The sequence below is a fragment of the Mirounga leonina genome, unplaced genomic scaffold (genome assembly GCF_011800145.1).
Source record: "Mirounga leonina isolate KUSES-001 unplaced genomic scaffold, KU_Mleo_1.0 Mir_114, whole genome shotgun sequence".
NCBI classification, from domain to species: domain Eukaryota; kingdom Metazoa; phylum Chordata; class Mammalia; order Carnivora; family Phocidae; genus Mirounga; species Mirounga leonina.
Window position 1 is genome coordinate 14,111,844 of NW_023270265.1, and position 22,481 is coordinate 14,134,324.

Sequence of the window (22,481 nt, forward strand, 5' to 3'; positions counted from 1 at the left end):
AATTGCTATTTTTGGACATTTTAGAAAAAATCACAGAATCTCACATTTCCCTTCAATAAAAATACACATGTACATGAACAATTCATTGTTCCCTGGCTGCTTCAGTGTCCGAGCCTGGTCAAGTGTCTCAGTAATAACAACTCATACTCTTAGAGCTCTTTCTAGTGTTTAAAAACCCACTTGCAAATATTACTTGATTTGTTCCTATGACATCACAGTCGTTCAACCCCACAAAGAAGAAACGACATAAAGATGTTAACTGTTCTAGTATAGTAGTGACAATTTCAACTGAGATTTTCAACCCAGGAGCCCAGCCTCTAACAATCTATCCTCTTAAGTCGGCAAAAGCAGGTCTCTCCTTCCTGGGGAAGGGTCTTGTCCCAGCTGCCAAGAAAATTAACGTTTCTTTTCCCACAGTGGTGCACAGTATACAGCATCATGGATCTTGGAAATAGTATAAGCAGAGATTTTAATTAGTTGCTTTAAAAACACTGGTGCCCATTCCTGCCTGACAAGGTGATTCATTCTGCTGTATGCACTGTGACGTGTCTCAGGGTGACCCCAAGTTGCCCCTCCTGTGCTTCCGGGTTTCCAGCTTCCAGTGTAGCTTCCTTTGTACCCATGAAATGAAAGCTTCAAGTAAGCATGCTGGTACCTCTGCCCCCTCTGGGGAATGGGCTTGGGGTCAGCAGGGGCATGTGGCCTAGGGCTTAAGCTGGACAGGTCTCCCATTTTGGCTGCTGTCTCCTGGCAAATTCACACTGGCAAGAGTTGAGTTTCGTTGTAACTGTGTTTTCATTTTTGAATCAATGTCAGAGCCTTTTTGCCTCCCATAAGAAAGGATGTTGCCCCTCACTTCTAGTTACTTATGAATGGTCAGTTGGTTGTGAACTAGGAACAGGTGATGAGCTAGCTTATAAGGATCAGGCATTCATGCTACCCACTGCTTTTGCTCATGTGGCACAGGGAGGTATTATGTTTGGGTGGACATGCTGGCTGATGTTACAGCGATGATGTTGTGGATAGGTGATATGAAATGATTCAAGTGATATGAAATGATTCAAATGAGCTTCATTTATCCATACTTTCAAGTAAATATACCTGAAGGAAAGAGCATTGTGATGCTGAGTTTCAGAGGACTTCATCCTATTATTTAAACTTTTCTTTCATCATGACTTCAGTGTTACCCACAGCTGGCCATCTAACACTGGAGGACTCCCTTGGTCAGTAGTACAACTTAAGTCTGAGGATGCAGGAGGAAGGAATCCAAGTGAAAAGCTCTCTCTGGGCCTGAGAGAGGGGAGGCTGATGACCCCATGCAACGTCCATGGATGCACTTTAGATGCATCTCTAACTAAATTCACCTAAGCACCACTATTGTCTGTGTTTACCAGAGGTTCAAGGGGAAGTCCAACTGGACAGCACAGGGCTAAATTGTGTGTCCACTATTCATTAGCTTTTCCTCTTTGTCCTTGGCCCCAGCCAGCACTGCTTGACCACTGAGCATACTGCCCTCCGGGGCCTTTCTACAGGGCTCGAGTCATCCACCAGAACTCAGGCAGTTCTGTTAATGTCTGGGTAATGGGCAGAAGTAAGCATCTGCTGACTCTCCACTTCTGCTTTCTCCAGGAAATGAGCAGAAACGCAGCTCAAGTGATTCATAGTGAAACATTATTGGAGACTAACAATGCTGGCTGAATCCTCTTCCCCCAGTCCTGAGGGGCTTTGGCTGGGGCTGGGGGCACCCACGCCACCTGACGTCTGCAGGCCCTGACCACCACACCTCTGGGTAGGTCACCTTGTTCTTGACCAGGCCACGCCGGGCCAGAGGTGGGCATGGAGGTCCTGTCTGTCAGGGAGGGGCCTACTGGCCGCCTCCTGGAAAGCTGGGCATGGGAGCACACATGACAACCGGTGCCTGATCTGGGCTTGTGGATGTGGGAGAGGAGGTGGGCTGACGAGCAGGAAGTGTGTGCTAGGTGGGCAGTGCCGGTGGTGGGGGCCACTTGAAAGCGTGGGTCTGCTGGGGTGTCTCTCACTGCTGGAGTTTGCCGAGCTGGGCTGGACTCCAGCTTCATTCCTCATCCTCCTACCTCAGGTCAAGCCCTTCCTCACGCTTCTGCTAAGGAAGGTGACATTCCACACCTGGGAGAGGCTGGATGTGGGCCTGCCTGTGCTAAATCCCAGGAATGGAGGGAGGAGGCTGACTGGGAGTCTCCTCTGCCCAGCCCCCACACAGGCCTCTGAAGGGTGTTGAGCAGTGTGGGCCACTTCAGGCCGGTCACCAAGAGAGCTAGCTTTGTCCAGGTCTGGTGGTCATTCCCGGGGGTCTGGTAAGTAGGTGCCTCTGCAGGCCTCCCTCTCCTCGTGAATTACCACATCAAACCCTAGAAACCTGAATAAGCAGGACCACCTGGCTCACAGAGAATTTGTTTTTCTCTTCTGAAATCATACCTTATAGAACACTGAACCAATCCTCTGTCCCAGCTTCTCTCAAGTGATGAGGAGCTAATCCATCAACTCGGGATTTTATGTATTACTCTTTCCAAGGATATTTCGATGTTGAAATGATATTCTGCAAAATCATCCATTCAATTATTTGAGAAATACTTATGGAGAGCCACTTCCTGCCAGCACTGGTAAAGGCACTGGGGCCAGTGGATGGGCCCAGTGGTGCTTGGTGCAGTGGGCTGGGGAGCAGGGGGTTGGGAGTAGGGGATCGGGAGGCCGGGAATGTGTGCGCCTTCTGGGTGGAGCCATGAAGGAAGGGAGGGTCTGAGCCTTGTGATTTTTGAGAACATTCTGGGGCAGGGGAATAGAGAATGTCAAGGTGCAGTGCAAGGAGGCCTGGTGGGGACCAGCAGGGCAGAGGTGGTGAGGGGCAGGCTGGGTGACCCAGCCAGAGAGGGATGTCACGGGTTCAGGTGAGGGAGGGCCTTCCTGTTCAGCGTGAGGACCTGGGCTGTATTCCCCCAGACTTAGGGAACTTCTAAATGGTGAGTAGGTAGAAAAGAAAATTTAGAAACAGCGTATAGGGTATAAGAAATATCACCTAGGTGTTTTGTTTTGTTTTTTCTTTTCTTTTCTTTTTATTTTTTATTTATTTATTTATTTTTAAAGATTTTATTTATTTATTAGAGAGAGAGAGAATGAGAGAGAGCACATGAGAGGGGGGAGGGTCAGAGGGAGAAGCAGACTCCCTGCTGATCAGGGAGCCCGATGCGGGACTCGATCCAGGGACTCCAGGATCATGACCTGAGCCGAAGGCAGTCGCTTAACCAACTGAGCCACCCAGGCGCCCTTGTTTTGTTTTTTAAATCATCAGCACCTTTGAGGTCCTTCATAGGCTTAGCCTCTCCCTCTCCCGTCAGAGAATATGGTTGTCCAGAATTTGGGGCTTATTGATCCCTTGCTTTTCTTTATAGTTGTGCTTCATATATTTAAATTGCTAAATATGTTATTTAGTTTTGCATGTTTTTTGGACTTTGTAAATAGGAATTAAATATCCTTTAAGACTTGCTTCATTTGCTCCACACTATGGTTCTGGAATTCCTTCGTATTGTTGCATGTGCTTCTAATTCATTCATATTTACTGCTTGCTGTATAGTATTCTGTTATATATTTATATATCTTAATATATTTCCCCAAGTTAATTCTGGTGGGCACTTGGGATTTTTTTAGGTTTTTGTTTTTCTCTTATAAGCTGTTAAGTGCTCCAGCACTAGAAAGTATTGCTAGGACTCCCCTTGTGCATATATCCCAGGGTACTTGTGTAAGAATTCTCTAAGGTATATGCCCTGGAAGTAGAATTGGTAGGTTTACATATCTTCACCCTGCTGGATGTTACCAAATTGCTTTCTAAACCAATTGCACCATTTTACCAATCCATCGGCAATACGTTAAAGTTTCTGTTGCTCCACATCCTCACCAACATTTGATATTGCTGGAGTTTTAATTTTTGCCAATCCAGTGAAAATGACAATCTACCTAGGTTTTTAATTTGCATTTCCTGAATTACTAAGGTTGGGCATCTCCTTATATGCTTATTAGCTATCGTGGATTCCTTTTCCCGTTCAAATCTTTTGTTCATTGCTCATTGGCATCATCTGTCTCTTCTACCTTACTGACTTTCTATAATTTAATACATATTTGGATATTAATCCCTTGTCAGATATGTATATTATATTTTTCTCTTGTTCATGCCTTGTCTCATTATATTCTTTGCAATTTCTGCTAGTCGAATTTCTTAATCTCAAATGAGCTTCATTTATCCATACCTTCTTTTATGACATACGTGTGTTATCTAAGAAATTCTTTTCCACTACCAGTCATAAAATTTTTCTCTTACATTATTTTCTTTTATAATTTTTCCTCTTACATTTAAGTATTTTGTCCCATCTAAAAATGATTTTTCTGTATGGTATGAGATAAAGGGTAATATTTTATTTTATTTTGTTTTTCCCATACGAATAACCAAGAGTGTTAGCCCTATTAATTAAAAAGGCCATTCTTGGGCGCCTGGGGGCTCAGTTGGTTAAGCATCTGCCTTCGGCTCAGGTCATGATCCCACCCACGGTCCTGGGATCGAGTCCTGCATCAGGCTCCCTGTTCGGCAGGGAGTCTGTTTCTCCCTCTCCCCCTCTCTCCACTTGTACTCACTCTCTCTCTTAAAAATAATTAATTAATTAATTAATTAATTAATTAATTAATTAAAAAAGAAAAAAAGGCCATTCTTCAGCCATTGATCTACACCAGCTCGGTTGTAAATCAAGTTGTCATGTATATGAAGGTCTGTTTCTGGGCTCTCTATTCTGTCCATTTGTTTATCCTTTTGACAGTACTATATAATGATTTATTCTAGGCTTATAACAAATTTTGATATCTGAAAAGAATCTCTTTATTTTTTTTCTTCTTCTTCCATTCTGTCTTGACATTCTTGGTACGTTCTTCCTTCATATGAATTTTAGAAAGAGTTTATCAGACTCTACAAAAAAGCTATGTTCAGGTTTGATTGAAAGTGCAATTTGGAGAGATATACTGTCTTTATGAAAGTGACTCCTCCAATTCATGAACATGGTTTGTATCCTCATTTTTTTAGATGTTCTTTAAAATATTTAAATAACATTTTATAATTTTGCTTATAAAATAGTGCATATTTTGTTTAGAGTTATTCCTAAGTGGTGTATATTTTTATACCATTTTAATTGTTACTAAAATATGTATTTCTGACTTGCTGATGTATGCTTGCAATTTAAAGAAGAATCATTTTAGCTGTTCTATGAGTAGCAAAGGAAGAAGCAAGGCTATCAGTTAAAAGGATGTTGTACTAATTCAGGCTAGAGGTATTGATGGCTCATTCCAAAGTGATAGTAGAGATAATGAGAAGTGGTCAGAGTGCTGAGGTTCTAGATACTTTCTGAGTGTGAGATTTGATGACGTTTTAGTGTAGTATGTGGGAGAGGGAAGTTGAAAATGACTCCAGAGCAACAGGAAGAATGGAATTGTCACATTTTGAGCTAGGTCAAGGGCAGAAGGAATATATTTACAAAGTGGTGGTTATTCCAGAATATAGGTTTGAACAGATAAAGGTAGAGATGTATATTCCAGAATATAGGTTTGAACAGATAAAGGTAGAGATGTATAGAGATCAAGTGTAGAAATGAAGTCTCGGCACCTCCTGTCCCCATGTGACCTTCATGGTAGAAAAGTAAGACAGCCTGGTCACCTGGGGGGTAGAGGGGAGATATCTTGTGCAGGAGGGAAAGAAAGAAGATGAGCTCCTTAGAGTTCTTGAACCACACTATAGAGGTTTTTAAAATTTATTTATTTATATTTATTTATTTATTGCGAAGTGGGGACTTGCATTTATTTCCATTTGTTATGCAAACCATCAAAATACATGTGCATTCTGCACCTGAACTGATGTTTCCAGGCAACACTCATAAGCCCTTGGCTGATGGCCCCATTTAAAGCATCTGCACACCTGTTAGAAGCTACATCTCGAAGTCTAGACCTGTGTGCTTTCTAACACAGAACCTCAAACCACACCCGAAATACAGCCAGTCTAAACTGAGATGTGCGGTAAGTGTAAAAGGCACATCAGAAACCAAAGATGTTACAAACAACAAGAAAAAGAAATGCGAAATATCTAATTGATACTTAAAAATATTGATTGCATGTTGAAATGATAATATTTTGGATACACTGGGTTATATAAAATAAATTTAAAAAATATACTCGAATAAATGGCTTAATTAATTTCGGCTCCTTACTTTTACTTTTTAAATGTGGTTACCAAAACAATTTTAAGTTACGCATGTGGCCTGAATTTGTGGCTGGCTTTGTATTTCTTCTGGGCAGTACCCTTCAGAGGTACTTTGTGTTCCATGGCCAGAGGGTTTTGTGGGAAACACAGTTCAAGAAGGATGGGAAGCCAGAGAAGTGAAAAGCCACTTGTCCCAAATAAGTCCAGGGAGAAAGAGAGTATGGAGGGAGGGTAAGAAGAATGGATTTAGTACTTAAAATAAAGCAGACCCTGGGTAGGGCCCTGGTATTTGCCATCTTATTTAATCCCCACAAGGAGCTCAGTTTCGTTCCTCCTATTTTACAGATGAGGAAATGGAGGCTCAGAGAAGTAAGGTCCTTCATTCTCAGACAGTAAGTGATTCAGCTGGGATTTGAACTTAAAGCCTGTGCACTTTGAATTAGGTGCCACCACCACTGTGAGTTGAGGAAACACTTCTGGAGAGGAATAGTCAAGATTTGGCAGAAGTGTGGAAACTGCTCTTTCCCTTTAGCGAATGGTTCATCCTTTTTTAAAAAATTCATCTTTGCAGATGATTCACAAAAATATTGTGTGGGGATCCTTTTTATCCCAGCATTGCCCATAACAGCAACAGAGACACCCCACGCATCCCGTGATTAGCGAGTGAGAGAGTCAATTATAGGCAATAGACCAAGATCACGCTTCTTGGTCATTAAACCTGATAATTTAAGGGAAAAGGCAACATAGACTATGTTTATGATATGATGATGGACGATTGATACAATGAAAGAGTTCATACATCAGTTATAAGTCAAATATGCTTCGACGTGAAAAGTAGTACGTGGAAAAAAAGGGAAATAGCTGTTAATTTTTGTGTTTTTAACATGATAATAATAATAACGATAACAATAGTAATAATAATATTGCCCAAGTAGCACTCCAATATGGCTTTTTAAAGGATAGGCACAAAACATAAAGAGATATATAAGCATAGATGAATAAAGATGCACACATGAAGAAACTGTTAGGGAGGTTGGTCAGAGCATATCAGGAGTCAGTAAGGTTCAAGCATGCTACAGTGAACCCACAGGCTTCCTCCTCCCACTCTTCGGGTGGGAACCAGATCGAGGAGTGAGGGGCGGCTGGCAGGGAGATGGACGGACTAAACCAGGGCCCAACAACCCTGCCGCTCTTCCTGTGTTTCTGCCCAGAGCATGCAGAGCACCCCTCTACTGGAGTGGTTGGGGGGGTTGTCCACCTCCTTCACAGGTGCGTGAGGCTCTCACCTTCTATAGTGCATCCAGCACATGTGCAGGGGTGGGAAGGGACTGCTGCCAGGAGAATCCAATCAGGATGGGCAAAAGTCCATATATTTAAAAGGGGAAAAAACCAAACAAAGCAGGGGCAGTACTCTGCAGTCAGAACACAGAGCCTTGTAACTTTTAGTTTTTCCTTTCACATACCTGCCTCCAGGAAACATTTAATTATGTAAATTAATGGGGGGAAGGTACCCCCCCCCCGGAGTGATTCCACTGCTTCCCTTTGCGGAAGGGATCTCTCTCAAAATCTCCCATCTAAAACATCACCTTGGTTCCAAGAAATACTTCTTCCCTCACACAATTTAAGTGTCTGAATAGTCTCAATTTTGACATGTGTATTTAATGTGATGATGCCCTCCCCCCACATAATTAAATAATTGTGTCATTTTATCATTGATAGAAACTTGGGGTTGAGGAAATATAGGAAAGAGAAAGAGAAAGTGTATTCATGAATAATGATCACACAAGGAAGAAAGTGATGGGTGCTCCAGTTATTATAGGCAGTACGTATTGATAAATTTGGGAATCACTTTTATCCTGTTTGACTCCACACACGGCGTCGGGGCACAAGCCTTTCACAACCAGGTTCCCCCTTTCACCTGCCCCTGGAGGTGATCAGAACCCTGAACACCTGGGTGTAATTACTAAGCGAGATCTTGTAGTATGGATGTACGATTGAAGACTGGGAAGTGCTGTCATTGAGTAAGGGGGGGAGGGGGCCTAGGGAGGGAGGGATAGATAGGGGACTACGTGACTAGGCTCATTTAGGGGACCACATGATCAGGCTCACCCTAAATCCCAGAAATGCTGAGGCCTAACGAAACCAGAGATAAGAGAACAAACCAGACCCCCTGCCCTGGGCGTCAGACGTGGGGTCTCTTCTGGTATTCACATTGTGACCACAAGAAATGACCAGACCCTAAAGAAGAAGTAAGCCATGAAAGATGTTATCACCAGTCCTTACTCAATGGTGCTATCAGTGGTAGAGACGTTAAAAAGATTTAAGTTCGGGGCGCCTGGGTGGCTCAGTTGGTTGGGTGACTGCCTTCGGCTCAGGTCATGATCCTGGAGTCCCTGGATGGAGTCCCGCATCGGGCTCCCTGCTCAGCAGGGAGCCTGCTTCTGCCTCTGACCCGCCCCCCTCTCATGTGCTCTCTCTCTCTCTCATTCTCTCTGTCTCAAATAAATAAATAAATAAATGATCTTAAAAAAAAAAAAAGATTTAAGTTCCCTGGTCAGTTTTCAATAAGAGACCAACCATAAAAGCCCTCAGTGACAACTTGTTTGGGATCCCTCTCACTCCTGAGAGATTTTGCTGTTTCCTTGCTTAATAAAATTCTATCGCTTTGCTCACTCTCCTTTGTCTGTGAGATTCGTTCTTTGACTCTGTGAGACAAGAACCTCGCTCTCCTGCTTCATTATGTGCTGGTAGTGACTCCTTTCTAATCACAGGATGGCTCAGTGGCTCTGGGAGTTTGGAAGTTGGAGAGAAGAGGGTTATTTCTCGGTTGGGGCCTCAGGGATGCCTGGCCAAGGAGGCAGCCAGGAGCTGTGTTTGGAAGGTGACAAGACTGGGTTATGTGGAGCTAAAGGAGGGGCATCCCAGGGAGAGAATCCTGAGTAAAGGCAAAGGATCAGATTATGAGTAAACAGTTCATTTGTCCAGACCCCATTGGAGGTGCAGTGGGAAGTGAGGCAAGGAAGGAGGTTGGGCCATGTCATTGAGGGCCAAGAGCTTGAGAGTGTTCCTTGGAAACATGGGGAGCCATTGAAGATAATACAACAAGGGAGTGACGTGATGGAGCTGTGCTCCTCAGTCTGCCACTGCGGGATGAGTGGGAGACGGTGGGAGACTGGAGGCAGAGAGGCCTGCCAGGGCAAGGCTGCGGAAGAGATGAAGCAATGGTGGGCTCACGCTGGGCTGCTAGGAGATGCCCCGCAGAGGGCAGGCAATCCATCTCATCCATTCGTGTACTATTTTGAGGTTCCTTAACTCCTTTTGATCCTCCTCAGGGCCATTCTCGCATTTCCTGTGCACGTAGAAGAATTAGGTCTGGGTAAGAAAATATCCCTGGACACATCCAGGAACTCACTAGCTTATAGGACACTCTTTTGGGTTAAACACATATCCAAGTGTCAGAAGAGAAATGTGAAGGCTCTGAACATGAAACTAATTTGAAAAGTAAAACTTCATTGGCAGACAGACCCTTACGGAGTATTACTCCAGGTGCTTCGTGTTACAGGTGGGGAAGTGAGTCACCTGCACCGCTGAGTGTGAGCTTTCAAGTCGAGGGTATGGACCAGGGGCAGTTCCGTTCCTTCCATGTTTAATAATCAAACGACCCGCCCCACAGAGAAAGCTGTAGGGAGCCACAGTTCTGGTGGCTTGTTCTGGAGGCTGAGTGTTTAATGCTGGGTGTGCTAGGCTGGTGGCAGCTCGGGAGGGGCCAGCCAGAGGGTGCCCACCTTGGGCCCGGGCTCAGGAACTGTCGGCCTCTGTGGTTCCCGGAGATCAGCTCTTGCCTGTGGGGATGGTGAGATCCCCTGGTTCTGGGCCAGCTGGCCTGCCATGTGAGCTGGGACCACACAGCAGACCGGGCACCAGACCTCCTTCGGCCAGGGATCAGCAGCACCTTCGCACATCCAGCCAGGCTGCCAGCAATAAGAGTTTCCAGCTAGAGCCCAAGGTGACCTCAAGATATATTCTTACCTCTGTTGTTGGGTCGTGCCAACCTGGACTGGTGGATGGGCGTGAATGGCTTCGAAGCCAGAGAAGTCTGGGTTTGTCCTTGATTCTGGTGCTTATTAGCAGTGAGTTCCGATAAGTTACCAATTTCCTCTGAATGTCAGTTTCTCCGAGTCTTGCTTTCCCCCTTCTGTGTCATGGGAATAATAATACCTACCTTACAAGTTTTCTAAGATTGGAGAACACGGACAGCTGTGCCAGTAGAAGCTCATTCAGTGGCCAGATGTCCTTAAGCAACACTTGCTTAGGTTCTGGCGGAGAGCAGGCCACTGACGAGCTCCTACAACGGAGCGGCTCCCCGATTATGGGGGCTGGGCTTCTTGTTCCGTGGGCTGCTGCTAGCCCGTATCTTTTGTGCAGACGGTGACAGCTCGGTTGCAGCTAGGCTTAGAGGGTCTGGCCAGGGGAACTGCTCCCTGGCTATTTCGGGCAATGTGGAAGTCAGCGCACATACCGAGATACAAAACCAGGGAGCTTCCTGCAGGATGCGGCGAGTTCCTACATTCCGTTGCTGCTGCATGAACCGCAGAGGTGTGTGCTAAGCGGGAGTGCCTGGACTAGAATCAGAAAAGGGAAGTTACAAAGGCCATGGCATGTGCAGGCTGCCCAGTTCCCGTCAGTCAGAGCCCCCATCTTAGTCTTCATGGGGGAGTCCTCAACTTCTGGAAATAACTGAGTCATTTGAGGCAGGATGTAGGCCCCTGGGCTCTGCTGTTCTCCGCCGGTGGGAGCTCTCAGCCCTTGGCTGATGGAGGAGGTGGACACACTTGCTAACTGAAGAGGGCTCGGGGCAGCATGCAGGCGGCAGGGGTCCTTGCGCTGTGACTCGATGTCAAGGCTCTCAGGGAACCTCCAGCCCTGCTTGTTCTTCTGTCGCCTTCAGTCACTGTCTGCAGGGACGCTCGCCACAGGAGGGGTCCCCCTGCCAGTGCTCTTGGACTTGCCCTGGAGTCGGCTCTTGGGAACTGCACTCCTGCTCCTGGTTCCCACTCTTTATCTTCAAGATGGCCAACTTGCCACCTCTAGCTTCGTCTCTGTGCATCCCAGGACACACCTCCGAAGCCTTGATTGAATCCACTGAGTATCCTGCTGTCCATTCAAACCAGGGCCTCGTTGTGAGAAAATCTGAGATGGGACACTCTCAGCAGACAGGCCAGGAAGGGGCTGATACAGAAGAGAAGCCAGGTTTAGGGTGGGGGCAGCTTGCCCTGGCTGTGGGGCTGGGCCCTGGAAGGTGACCGAGGCCTCAAGAGCACCCCCACGGAGGGCTATCTGGGCTTCGGCGGAAGTGCGGGCAGATTTTAGGAGCCCCGAGCAACGACACACACAGTGGGAGCAGGCTAGGGTGGGGCACGTGCGGCGGCTGGTGTGAGCCCCAGGGCAGGAGGCACAGGCGCTCTGCGGACACCTGGCTTGGACCGGACGTGCTCTCGCATATATCCCCTTGCTTAACTCTCTCCACAGTCTTTTTTTATTTATTTATTTTTATTTTTTTTATTTTTTTTTAAGATTTTATTTATTTATTTGAGAGAGAGAGAATGAGAGACAGAGAGCACGAGAGGGAAGAGGGCAGAGGGAGAAGCAGACCCCCTGCTGAGCAGGGAGCCCGATGTGGGACTCGATCCCGGGACTCCAGGATCATGACCTGAGCTGAAGACAGTCACTTAACCAACTGAGCCACCCAGGTGCCCACTCTCTCCACAGTCTTGTGAGAAGACACTGTTCCCATTTTACAGGTATAGGCATGGAGGCTTAGAGACTGTAAGTCACTAAGGCAGAAAGCTAGGAGAGGTAGAGCTAGGATTTGAATCGGATCCGTCTGAGGCTGCTTCAGGTCTGCCCTTGGAGCTGGGTGGGGATGCAGTGAGACAGATCCTGCCCAAAAGTCCAGGCTTGGGGTGGTGGCTGTGTCTTACTAGGGAATCAAGGCTGCCATAGGGCCAGACTCAGAAGTCCCGTTCCCAGACGTCCTGAGCTGGCCTGCTGGCCTTCTGGCACCCTTGGCCCCTGCCCAGCTCACAGTCAGTCCAGGAGCTTGTCTGGCCTCCACACACAGCTCCTCATCTCACTCTGGGGTTCTTTAGCGAGGCACTCCTCCAGGGGCTGGCGACCTCTTCCCAGGCCCCTCGCCTCTCCTGGGGACACATGGCAATCACCTGAGACCTTATAGAAAACACGCTTGCCGGGGGCCCACCCAGACCAATGAAGTGGTCATCTCCGAGGAACAAGGCCCCCCGGGGGGTTCTAGTGTGTGGCCTGGGTTGGTGAGGATTGCTCTGTTTGCAGACGCATTAAGCCATTCTTCATCCCGTCAGATTCTCTTGGATGTCCCTTTGCCTCTGTGTTTCCAAAGTGACCCTTCTAGCCAGACTGTTCCTCATCTACACCTGGGGTGTACTTTAGTCTCCTGGCTCTTCTTGCTTCTTGTCTCTCCCTGCTCCAGGTCCGGCTTAGTGCCAGCCAGGAATAACATTTCTAGAATGTGTTTATTGGGTTGTTCTCCTCTTCCACACCTTCAAGATCTCCTCACTATCTGGAACACCATGTCTGTGTCAGCCTACTCTCCTGGTCGTTCCTGACTCAGCTGCCCCATGATTTCCCGTGATGCCCGCGGGCACCCTTCTCCGCTCCGGAGAGCCTGTCTGCTTGCACTGACCTTGTTTCCTGCTCACCGTCCTGTTCTAGCTCTTTGGCTGGCCCTGGTCTGTGCAGGGGAGGCCAGGATGTTAGTGAAGGCCTTTTCAGCAGCCGTCTCAGTAGGACGGGGAGAAGCAGGAGGAACTTCCCTTTCTACATGTTACCCACGACCTCTTTCTCTGGAGGGCCCATTGTCCACAGTTGCATGTCTGGTCCTTATTAGGCTGGTTCTCAGCTGCAGACACAGGTAGGGGGGTGCATCTCTTACCCACAACCCCAAATCTGGCTCTTCCTTGCTCCTAAGAAGGTACAGCCCCATGCTGTGCCTGCTACATGGTAGCTGCTCAGCAAAGGCTGATGAATTCGGGGTCCGCGGGAAGGGCTGTCCGCTGCGGGGTCCTGTGGGGTGCTCTCCAGCACTGCCCTGCTGCTGAGCTCTGTGGGAGGCCAGAGCTCTCCAGAAACAGTGGCCTTTTAGGAGCTTGATGCGGACCCCGCGGGCAGTCTCAGACCCCGGGAGCACCTGTTGCAGTGGTGACAAATCTCTGTCGCTTCTCCTCTTGCTCGTTCATGGACAGCTGGTACTCAGCCTGGCGGCCAGGTGAGGTGTGAGACGTGGTGATATGAGGAGGGGACTGTGGGGTGGAGGGAGTGTCTATGGACAGGGCTCTCTGGGGTGGTGGGTGTGGCCATCCTGAGCACAGCTCGGCTGGGTGGCCCCTGGGCAGGGCAGGCAAGGAAGGAGGTCATGGGTTCCATGCTCAGAGGTCTCTGGTTTGGGGGCCTGCAGTGTGGAGCCGCTCGAAGCCAACAGAGGCGGAAGCAAAGGGATGGTGACCTCTCTGTCTCCTGCCCACGTTCACACCACATGGGTGCTCATGCCACTGATGGAGTTTCTGTTCCTGGAATTTTGCCTTTTCCAGAATGTCATGGAAATGGGATAACACAGTATGTAGCCTCTGAGACTGGCTCCTGTCACGCGGTCTAAGACCTTTGAGGTCTAGCCGGTTGTTGCGTGGATTGGTAGTGTGTTCCTTTTTACTGTGGAGGAACATCCCATTGTACGGATATACCTGAGTTTGTATATTCCTTCACCCCCTGAGGGACATTTAGGTAGTTTCCAGGTTTGGGCAGCTATGAATAGACCTACTATAAACATTCATGTGTAGGTTTTGTATGAATGTAAATGTTTATTTCTCTAGGGTAAACACCCAGGAGCATAACTGCTGGGTAGGTATGTGTTTAACTTTCTCAAAAAACTGCCAAGCTGCTTTCCAAAGTGGCTGTACTATTTGCGTTCCCATCAGCCAGGGTGCGAGTTGTGGTGTCTATGCGTCCTTGCCAACACTTAACAATTTGTGCCTGTTTTTTAAAGACATTCTAATAGGTATCGCAGTGTCTTAGTCTACAGTCCACCAGTTGTCTGCCTCAGTGCTTCTGATTAACTACAGTAGGCTGTGGAGGGAACAGAGCGTCCGTATGACTGTAACTTCTCTGACAACAGCTCCTACTTTTAACTTGTAAGCTCTCCTGTTAGCAGGAAATGGCGGGGAAGAGGCAGCAAGGCCTAGCCCCACCTTGCCCGTGTGTTTAGAACAAGATTGGCTTTGTTATTTTTTTTTCTGAGAGCTCTAGGTCAAGGCCAGGTCCTTGCTGACACGGGAGCAAGAGAGTTTGGATCTGCTGACATGCAGCGAGGAACGGACTTGCGAGTGGAAAGGAAAACAGATCATTTATAGCCACGCATGGGAAGTTACTGTTCTGTTCTGTACCATCTGGTTTAGAGGCTCCCCCAGATCCGGGGCCTGGGGGCCATTGCCTGTGATGTAGATGGTAAACAGGCATGCCTCTGTACCCCCGGGGGGTACGACCCACAGGCAGGAAGGGTCACATATGCTGATGAGAAACAAGGGGAGGAATTCTACCTCAAATCATATCATAGCAGCTCTTTGTCACCAGGTCTGAGCTTCTCCACAGAAGACACTGAGTCCCAGGCTTCCTTGTGACCTGCCCTGTCAGAGAGTGGCTCCATACACCTTCCTGCTCCATGAAGGCCTTTTCAGCAGCCGTCTCAGTCTATTCCCCAGAATAGCTTCCTGGCATCTCAGCTCCAAGGGGGCTGCTAAATCACATCTTATATCCAGAGATTTCACCTGTTGGCAAATCACTTCTGAGAAAGTCAGGGAGGAAACAGTCAATAGAATGCTGGTTTAGCAGCCCAAACATCAGCAACCCAGCTGATTCTCCAGGCTCCAGATGGTATCCTCCAGTGCGCAGCTACAGGCCGGATGCCCTGGGCCCTCTGCCTCTGACACATCTCTAAGCAGAGTTCTAATGATGCTGTGGATTTACGCAGGGTAAGTGGGGTGGGAGCGCGGACGGGCAGTGATCCCTATCTCTGGGGGCGCACGTGGCCACTCCCTGGGAATCCTTCCCTGTACTGTCACTGTAGCCCCCTCCTCTGGTTCCCTGCACACATGCACAGACAGGGAACCCCTCTTCTGCACTGCCCCCTCACTCAAAGCCACAGGCCCTCAGCCCCCTCGGGTGCCTCTCCAGCCAGCCTGCACTGACTCACTGTCCCACGTCTCTTCTGTGGTCAATGCATAAAGGCCAGAGGGCAGAACTGAGATCACCAAGGCTATTTCAATGAGGAGAAAGCTAGTGTCAGAGAAGGGAAATCACTTGGTGAAGGCACCACAGCATCCCAGCTGGGACTGGACCCCTGCCCTGGGACCCCCATCCCAGCCCTGAGGCTCCCCTCTGCTTGGGGGCTGCATGAGTGGGCAGCTTCCTGCCTAGTGCCTCTCTCTTGCCGCCTCATGCCCGCTACAGGAAAGCAAGGCCTCTAGCCTGACTGGTTGGGCAAGGGAGGCACCATGACTAAACTGTGCTGCGTGTCACATGCCCTGAGCCTGACTGGGAAACAGCTCACTGGCAGAGACACGGCCTGGAGACCCCTGGGATTCCTCCACAGCTTCCAGTCCTCTGGTTCTGCCAAAGCCATCTTTCCTTTTACCTCGCCCTGTCCCCACCCCGGCCCTGCTCTGCCCTGCAAATTTCCATCTCTCCAAGAAATCTTTATAGGGAGGCACGCCTTCCCTCAGCCTGAGTTACCTGCCAAGCAGGTGTCCAAGCCCTTCTGTCTACCCAGGGCCCCAAACCAGCCCTTGCTTGAGCTTAGCCTCCAGTGTGCATTGTTGTTTGCAGACCCAGGATGGACTCTGCTTTGGCTGCTGACTGACAACGGGACCCTGGGTAGGTCACTTCCTTGCTCCGAGCCTCGGTACCAGCTGCAGACTGAGGCTGATAACTTTGACATTGCTGGAAGGTAGGAAGATTACGTGAAGTGGTGCCAGCATTTATAGAAGCACCAATAAATGATCGTCCATCCCCCCCATCCTAATGATGACATGTGCCAAGCACTAACTTAATCCCGGCACCGCGTGAGGGGTCCTGTTATTACACCATTTTATAAATGAGGACACAGGCATGATTTGTTTCATCTACTTGGTCTAAGCCTATTGATTCAAACTGGAGAGGCCTGGTTCCAGAGTCTCTGCTCGTGGCTGCTATGCTGTGTGTATTAGAGTAGACTCTATGGAAGTCTTGGAGTGGTGTTTGTTCAACTTGTTGATTTTTGTGACAAAATGCCCTCCGCTCCCATTCTCATCAAGTGAGGCCAGTGGGTGGTGTCCGGCATCTGCTGGGTGAGAGTCTGTCTCTTTTTGAAATTTTGATGTTTGCTCATCATGGATTTTTTGGCATTAATTTTGATTTTTAAAGATACTGCTTTAAAATGCTATTTATCTCAGCTATTGAGATTTTTTGGGTCCTCTTGTGCCTGAGGTGAGTGTCTTACTTGCCTCACCCTAAACCCTAAACTCTAAACCCTCACCCCGACCCCAGTGACCCTACCACCAACTTATTTCATTTTGCCCTGGATATGAAAGTGTTAGCACCTTCTTACAGAGGTAAGAAGGCACTTTTGATAATGAAGTGGATTAGAATGATTTCTTCTTGCCATTTGTCACATAGCCCTGAGAGGTTAGTTACTCCCAGTTACCTTCCTCTTACAAATAAAGTAGGTCTAGGGTGATGGGCAGAACCAGGAGGGGGGATGACCACAGCCTGACAATTGAGGTAGACAACTTCTCCTTGGGATTTCACGGATCCCCTTTTGTTAGAAGTTCTTGTTTTGAAAATATCTCTATTCAAGAGAATGTGATTCAAACGTTTCACTTCAGTAAATACGGCTTCCTAATTTCAGAGGAAATCTGAAGTGGTTTCTGAGATCTCCCCTGGATATCCAGCCACTTTTCCCAGGACCATATTTTCACCTTATCTCCTCACCTGCTTGGTTTGAAAATGTGGCATGGCGGCAAGCCCACAGAGGGGTGTTATTGAATGGATCTATTAGTAGCGCCTGTAGGTGTGGTTACAAAATGACTTTTATGTGCTGGAGGCGACACTTAGCTTGGCCCTAACGGCCATCCTGTGCATTGGGATGTCTGTGTTGGACCTGGGACTGGTTCTGTTGATGATGGAGATGGTGGTTTGGTTGGGACATAGGGATTGTCAGAGTCTGGGGGAAATCCAAGTAGAGATCTTAAAGTGAGAAAAGAGAACTTGTTTAGAAGAGGAGTGTGGACTACAGAGAGATGTCTGGGTGCCATCAGTATATAAGTTTGTTCATTCATTCATACATTTGTACAGTAACATTTTGTTGAGCATCTATGCAGTGCCAACCACTGATATAGGTGCAGTGCCTTCCTTCATGGAGCTAACATTCAGTGGATGTGTGGCTCTCAGGGCAGTAGCTGAGGTCTCCTACAGGGAGCTCATGAAATGAGAACACTTGCCATCTGACTCCAAAAAGCCACTGGAGCGACCCCTGAAGGAGACTGAGCTGCAGACAGACAGAAACACAGTACAGCAAGATACATGGCAGGATGCAACAGAGATGCCATTGCTTTTTAACCTACCAAGTAAGCAAGAATTAAAAAATGATAAGTAAAAAAGTGTGAACTCTTGTGTGTTCTTGGTCAGAGGACTATACATTGATGCGGTGTTTAAGGAGAAATACATGTCAAGATCTGGCTATTTCCATTGTAGGAATTTAAGAAGGTATTACAATCTATTATTTAATCATGGATATAGGCAAAGACTTGGACACAAGGCCTATTGTTATAGTATTATTGAGAGTAGTGAATAATTTGAAACTACTTAAATGCCTACAGGAGATTAATTAAATGAAGGATCAGTGTGACTCTTATGGTCACCATCAGCCATTCAAAATGAAGATGTAGAGGGTCTTTAACAACATGGAAAATATTCATGATATGTTTTTGGGACAAAAAAGTTATGAAATAATTTGTAAGAAAAATGGGTTGAGAGAAGATATTTGTGATTTTTAAAACCAATGAGGGACAAGTTTCTAGAATATACTTCCTCAAAGCAGTAAGAAAAAGACAGGCAAGGAAAAATAAGCAAAGGTTGTCAGTTTGCAGAAAAGGAACTGCAAATAGCTAAGAGGCATCTGTGATGCTAGGGCTCATTAGAGAGAAATGCAAATTAAAATGACAATGAGGGATCACTTTACTTCAATCGGATTGGCAGACATTAGAGAGCCGGGTATTTGGTGAGATGGAGCCTGTGGGCAAAGTGTGATCTGGTGCCAGCTTTCTGGAAGCATCTTAGTTGGTGGTACTCAGTCGAAGTAAGCAGGTGTATAACCTTGACTCAGCACTCCTGCTCCCAAGTTCATACCTGGAGCCAGTCACACGCAGCCCCATGAAGGGACCTGCATGGGAATGTCCAGAACAAAACTGAGTGCAGTACGGGAAGTCATGGGCAATCTGGCCATGACTGCGGAGTGAACAAGTCAGATAGGTATGTGATGCCCACTTTGTAACATGGGCAGCAGTTAGAAGAAATGAAACTGACAAACGCAGAGCCACATGGGTAGGTCTGAAGGCATACACTGAGTGAAAAAGTGAGCTGCAAAAAAGATGCAGGTCATTCGGGGAACTCATAATGCCTGTATTCAGAAAGCGTGTCACCTGTGCCATGTTGGAGAAGGACCATGTTGGGGTGGGGTGGGGTGGGCAGGGTGGGGAAGAAGGGAATTCAAGTGGGGAATGGAGGGCCGAGGAATAAGTGAATAATAAACCAATAAAACCAGACAGGAGCCTGGTCCAGGTCAGGGAAGAGGCATCCCACCACCTGTTCTTGAGGGTCACCCCAACAGAAGAAACAAAACTCCCACCAAGCCCCAGCCAACCATCCATCAAAAGCAAAAGTATAAATACAAAGTCTGCTTCGACAATATCAGGAGGATGTTTTTTATTAAACAACATAGTTATAGATAAAAGCTGGAATACCAACAGCCATTTTTCTGGGTATAGGCAAGCTGGTGTCAAAAGCTCAGAAACAGCCAAAGTAAAACCAATGCATCACTGAAATAGTAATTAGTGAAAATTGATTGTGCACACACCAAAAAAGACAGTTTGCGAAGTGGGAACACTCAACCCAAAACATAGAATGAGGCTCAGGGGTATATGGTTATAAAGCAGCTTATATAGTGAGAAAGCAGTGACTTTATTCTTCACAGCGAGTGGTTATAATGTTAGAATTTTCTTAAATGACAGGCAGTTGGTCAATGGTTGCCTCATATCAATCTTGGAAAACAGTTTAAGCTTTGCTCCTGATTTCCAGGTGTGTAAGCAAGAAACAACTGAGGGCAAGTTAGTTTTGCAAAATAAGTTAAATTAAGCTTTGCTTGTATGAGTCAACTGGGCCAGTCTGCTCAGGGAATTTTCAAGGCTGGTATGCTTTTTTTTTTTTTTTTTTTTTAAGATTTTATTTATTTATTTGACAGAGAGATAGAGAGTGAGCACAAGTAGGCAGAGTGGCAGGTAGAGGGAGAGGGAGAAGCAGGCTTTCTGCTGAGCAGGGAGCTGGACGTGGGGCTCGATCCCAAGTCCCCAGGATCATGACCTGAGCCGAAGGCAGCCGCTTAACCGACTGAGCCACCCAGGCGCCCCTGCTTTTTGTTTTAATACTTGATAGTCTTCCTGATACTTGGTTCCTCTCCTATTTTGACACTGAACTCACATGGCTTTTGTAATAAGAAAATGAAGTTTGAGAGTACTAAGCATGTGTGGTGGAAGAAGCCCTAGGGACTCAGGGAGTTGTGTACATAAAGGGTAAGAATGTTTCAAAGAGGGATGGTGTGTCTGGCCACATGACCCTTTATCCACTCCCATTATAGCCTGCAGGGAGCATGTGCTGGGCTAAAAATAAAGCATGACATCTGCCCTCAGCTGTTGCAGCCCAGAGCAGAACACTGGTGGATCCATCTTTGTGTGCCCATCCCTCTTGTTGCTATGCCATGATTGGTGGTTGTTGGTCACTGGCTGGATTCCAGAATGGACTCCTACATGGTGAAATTGTGGTTGGGGAGGGATTTTTGCAGGAAGCCTGGGCATTCTGGGCCCCACGTGGAGTATCCTATACTCCTGACACACAGCAAACAAATCTTGGCTGTGCTGTGAGTCAGTCATGACTCAACTAAAGACTAGGACAATTGAAAAGTCAAGGACACAAATAAAGGCATCTTCTTTAGGTTACCCTTCTGGCCAATTGGTCTTTGGCTATTTTTACCACATAAGTTCTTGTCCTCCTGCCTACTGACCCAAGATCTGCAGCTTGCACACATCACCCCTATGTGTGTTAATAAAGGAGCTCTTTTAAGTTAGCATGGGGGGGGGTGTTAAAGAGTCCTTTTGAAGACAAAGTTCTTTAACAATATGGAATGTGAACCAAATAATGCTGAGAGTGAAGAACCTATGTCCTTTCAGACTCATGTGGTTGAAGGAAGTTACCATTGACGATACAGAATTACAGGCCTGTACAAATATTGGTGACAGTCACACATATCCCTTCTACTTACTTGGCCTTTTAGGGGAGGAACAGCAGCAGGCAATAAACAAAGCCAAAACAAACAACAAAAAACCCCAGGTTTGGTGTTGAAGGTTTGCACTTCAACTGGACATCTAGCTGCCGGTATGCCTTTGGCCCAGCCAGTTTCCTTCCTTATATAGAGAAGATGAAAATACCCATTTCTCTCCTGAGACTGTGTAAAGAGCCCAGCACAGTGTCAGGCACATGTCAGATTGTCACTATAAGTCACATCTAAGTCAGAATCTCTTTTAAAAAAAAGTCTTCTTATTTTCGTCTGTTCAGTTTCAGATTCTTAGCAGAACCATCTTCAATAGGAACTGAACCGAGTGAGTACAGTACCTTGTCCCACACCCAGCCTAATCAGGAAGTGCTATGACAGGACTTGACATTTTTGTTTTTTGTTCTGAATTCAGATCTGCTTTGCTAAGGCATGGAGGCAGAGGACGTTTCAAGGGCTGAAGACAGAGCTGAGTATCCAGGTTCCCAAACTGAAGGCCAGCCTGATGTTGCTCAGCCTGACTTCCCACATGGAAGGCAATCTCCTGGTCCCACTGCTCTCTGGGAGATGCTAGAAAGGAAATTTCTGGAATACCAGAAGTTGGCTCATGGGAGCCCGGCTGAACATCAGCAGAGCCTGTTGAATCTCCTCCCACTATTCCTGAAGGTCGGTATTCTTATTTTTGAAACTGTAAGAAGATGATACAGTGCTCTGGGGACACTTCTGGGATGATCAGAAGCTGGAGTTGGTGGTTTTTAATATCATCACAAGTGGTCCCTGCTGGGTTTCTTAGAGGGGAGCGTTGTGCTATTTAATAAAGATGGCAAGCAAGGCTCATCTCCAGGATGAGGAAGAGTTGGAAAGGACAGTTGGCTCTTGAGTAATATTGTCTCCTTAGTTAAAAAAATTATATTGTTCAACCACAATCCCAATGTGGGAGCCAGAGAAAGACCAGCTGGAGTTAGGGAAAGAATGCGTGTCCTGGGTTGCAGGGATGGCAGGTAAGCTCAAACACCAGCAATGTCAACAGTGAGGCCTGGGAGAACACAGCCACCAGCATGGGAGAGAAGTCCAGCCTGTCCACTAAGCTGCCCTTCTGGCCAATGGCAGCTGGTGACAGTTTGGGTACAAAGGATTCCTTTTGTTGTCTCAGAACAAAGGTCCTGCCAGTGAGGTCTGCTTTATAGTTGAATATGTTGAAGTTTAGTTGCAGAGTTGGAAACACATCTTTTTATGAGGACATAGTTTTTGCTTGACTATTGATTTTGGGTTATTATTTTAAAAAAACCAAACCATATAGCTACATTCAAAGCACAGAGAATATGAGATACTTCTCACATTTGAAACTAGACTAAGACAGATTGAGACCTGGCAGGTTTTCACTGGGAAACTCCCTTGTTGATTTGTTTCATCTAACTTATTAACCAGAAATATTTAAGGATTTCCAAAGATGAATCAGAATCTTCTTGGGATCATATTTCTAGGATGCACTGAGTACTTAGGCATGTCCTTCTGTAAAAAAATTTTGCCAACTAACATACTGTCCATGAA

At 46.8% G+C, this 22,481-nt stretch overlaps 1 protein-coding gene across 4 annotated transcripts in view; it reads left to right on the plus strand.

Annotated features, from left to right (window-relative positions):
• Nucleotides 1–823: 823 nt before the first annotated feature.
• WDFY4 (WDFY family member 4) overlaps nt 824–22,481 on the plus strand; it is a 292,015-nt gene continuing 270,357 nt past the window's right edge. For 3 of the 4 annotated variants that reach the window (XM_035023705.1, XM_035023725.1, XM_035023715.1), the window contains exons 1-2: nt 824–1,789; nt 21,346–21,596. In XM_035023705.1, the coding sequence (XP_034879596.1) occupies nt 21,363–21,596 (234 nt within the window). In that variant the 5' untranslated portion in view covers nt 824–1,789; nt 21,346–21,362. The remainder of the gene's footprint in view (nt 1,790–21,345; nt 21,597–22,481) is intronic. The other variant, XR_004682573.1, reaches the window with a different exon arrangement.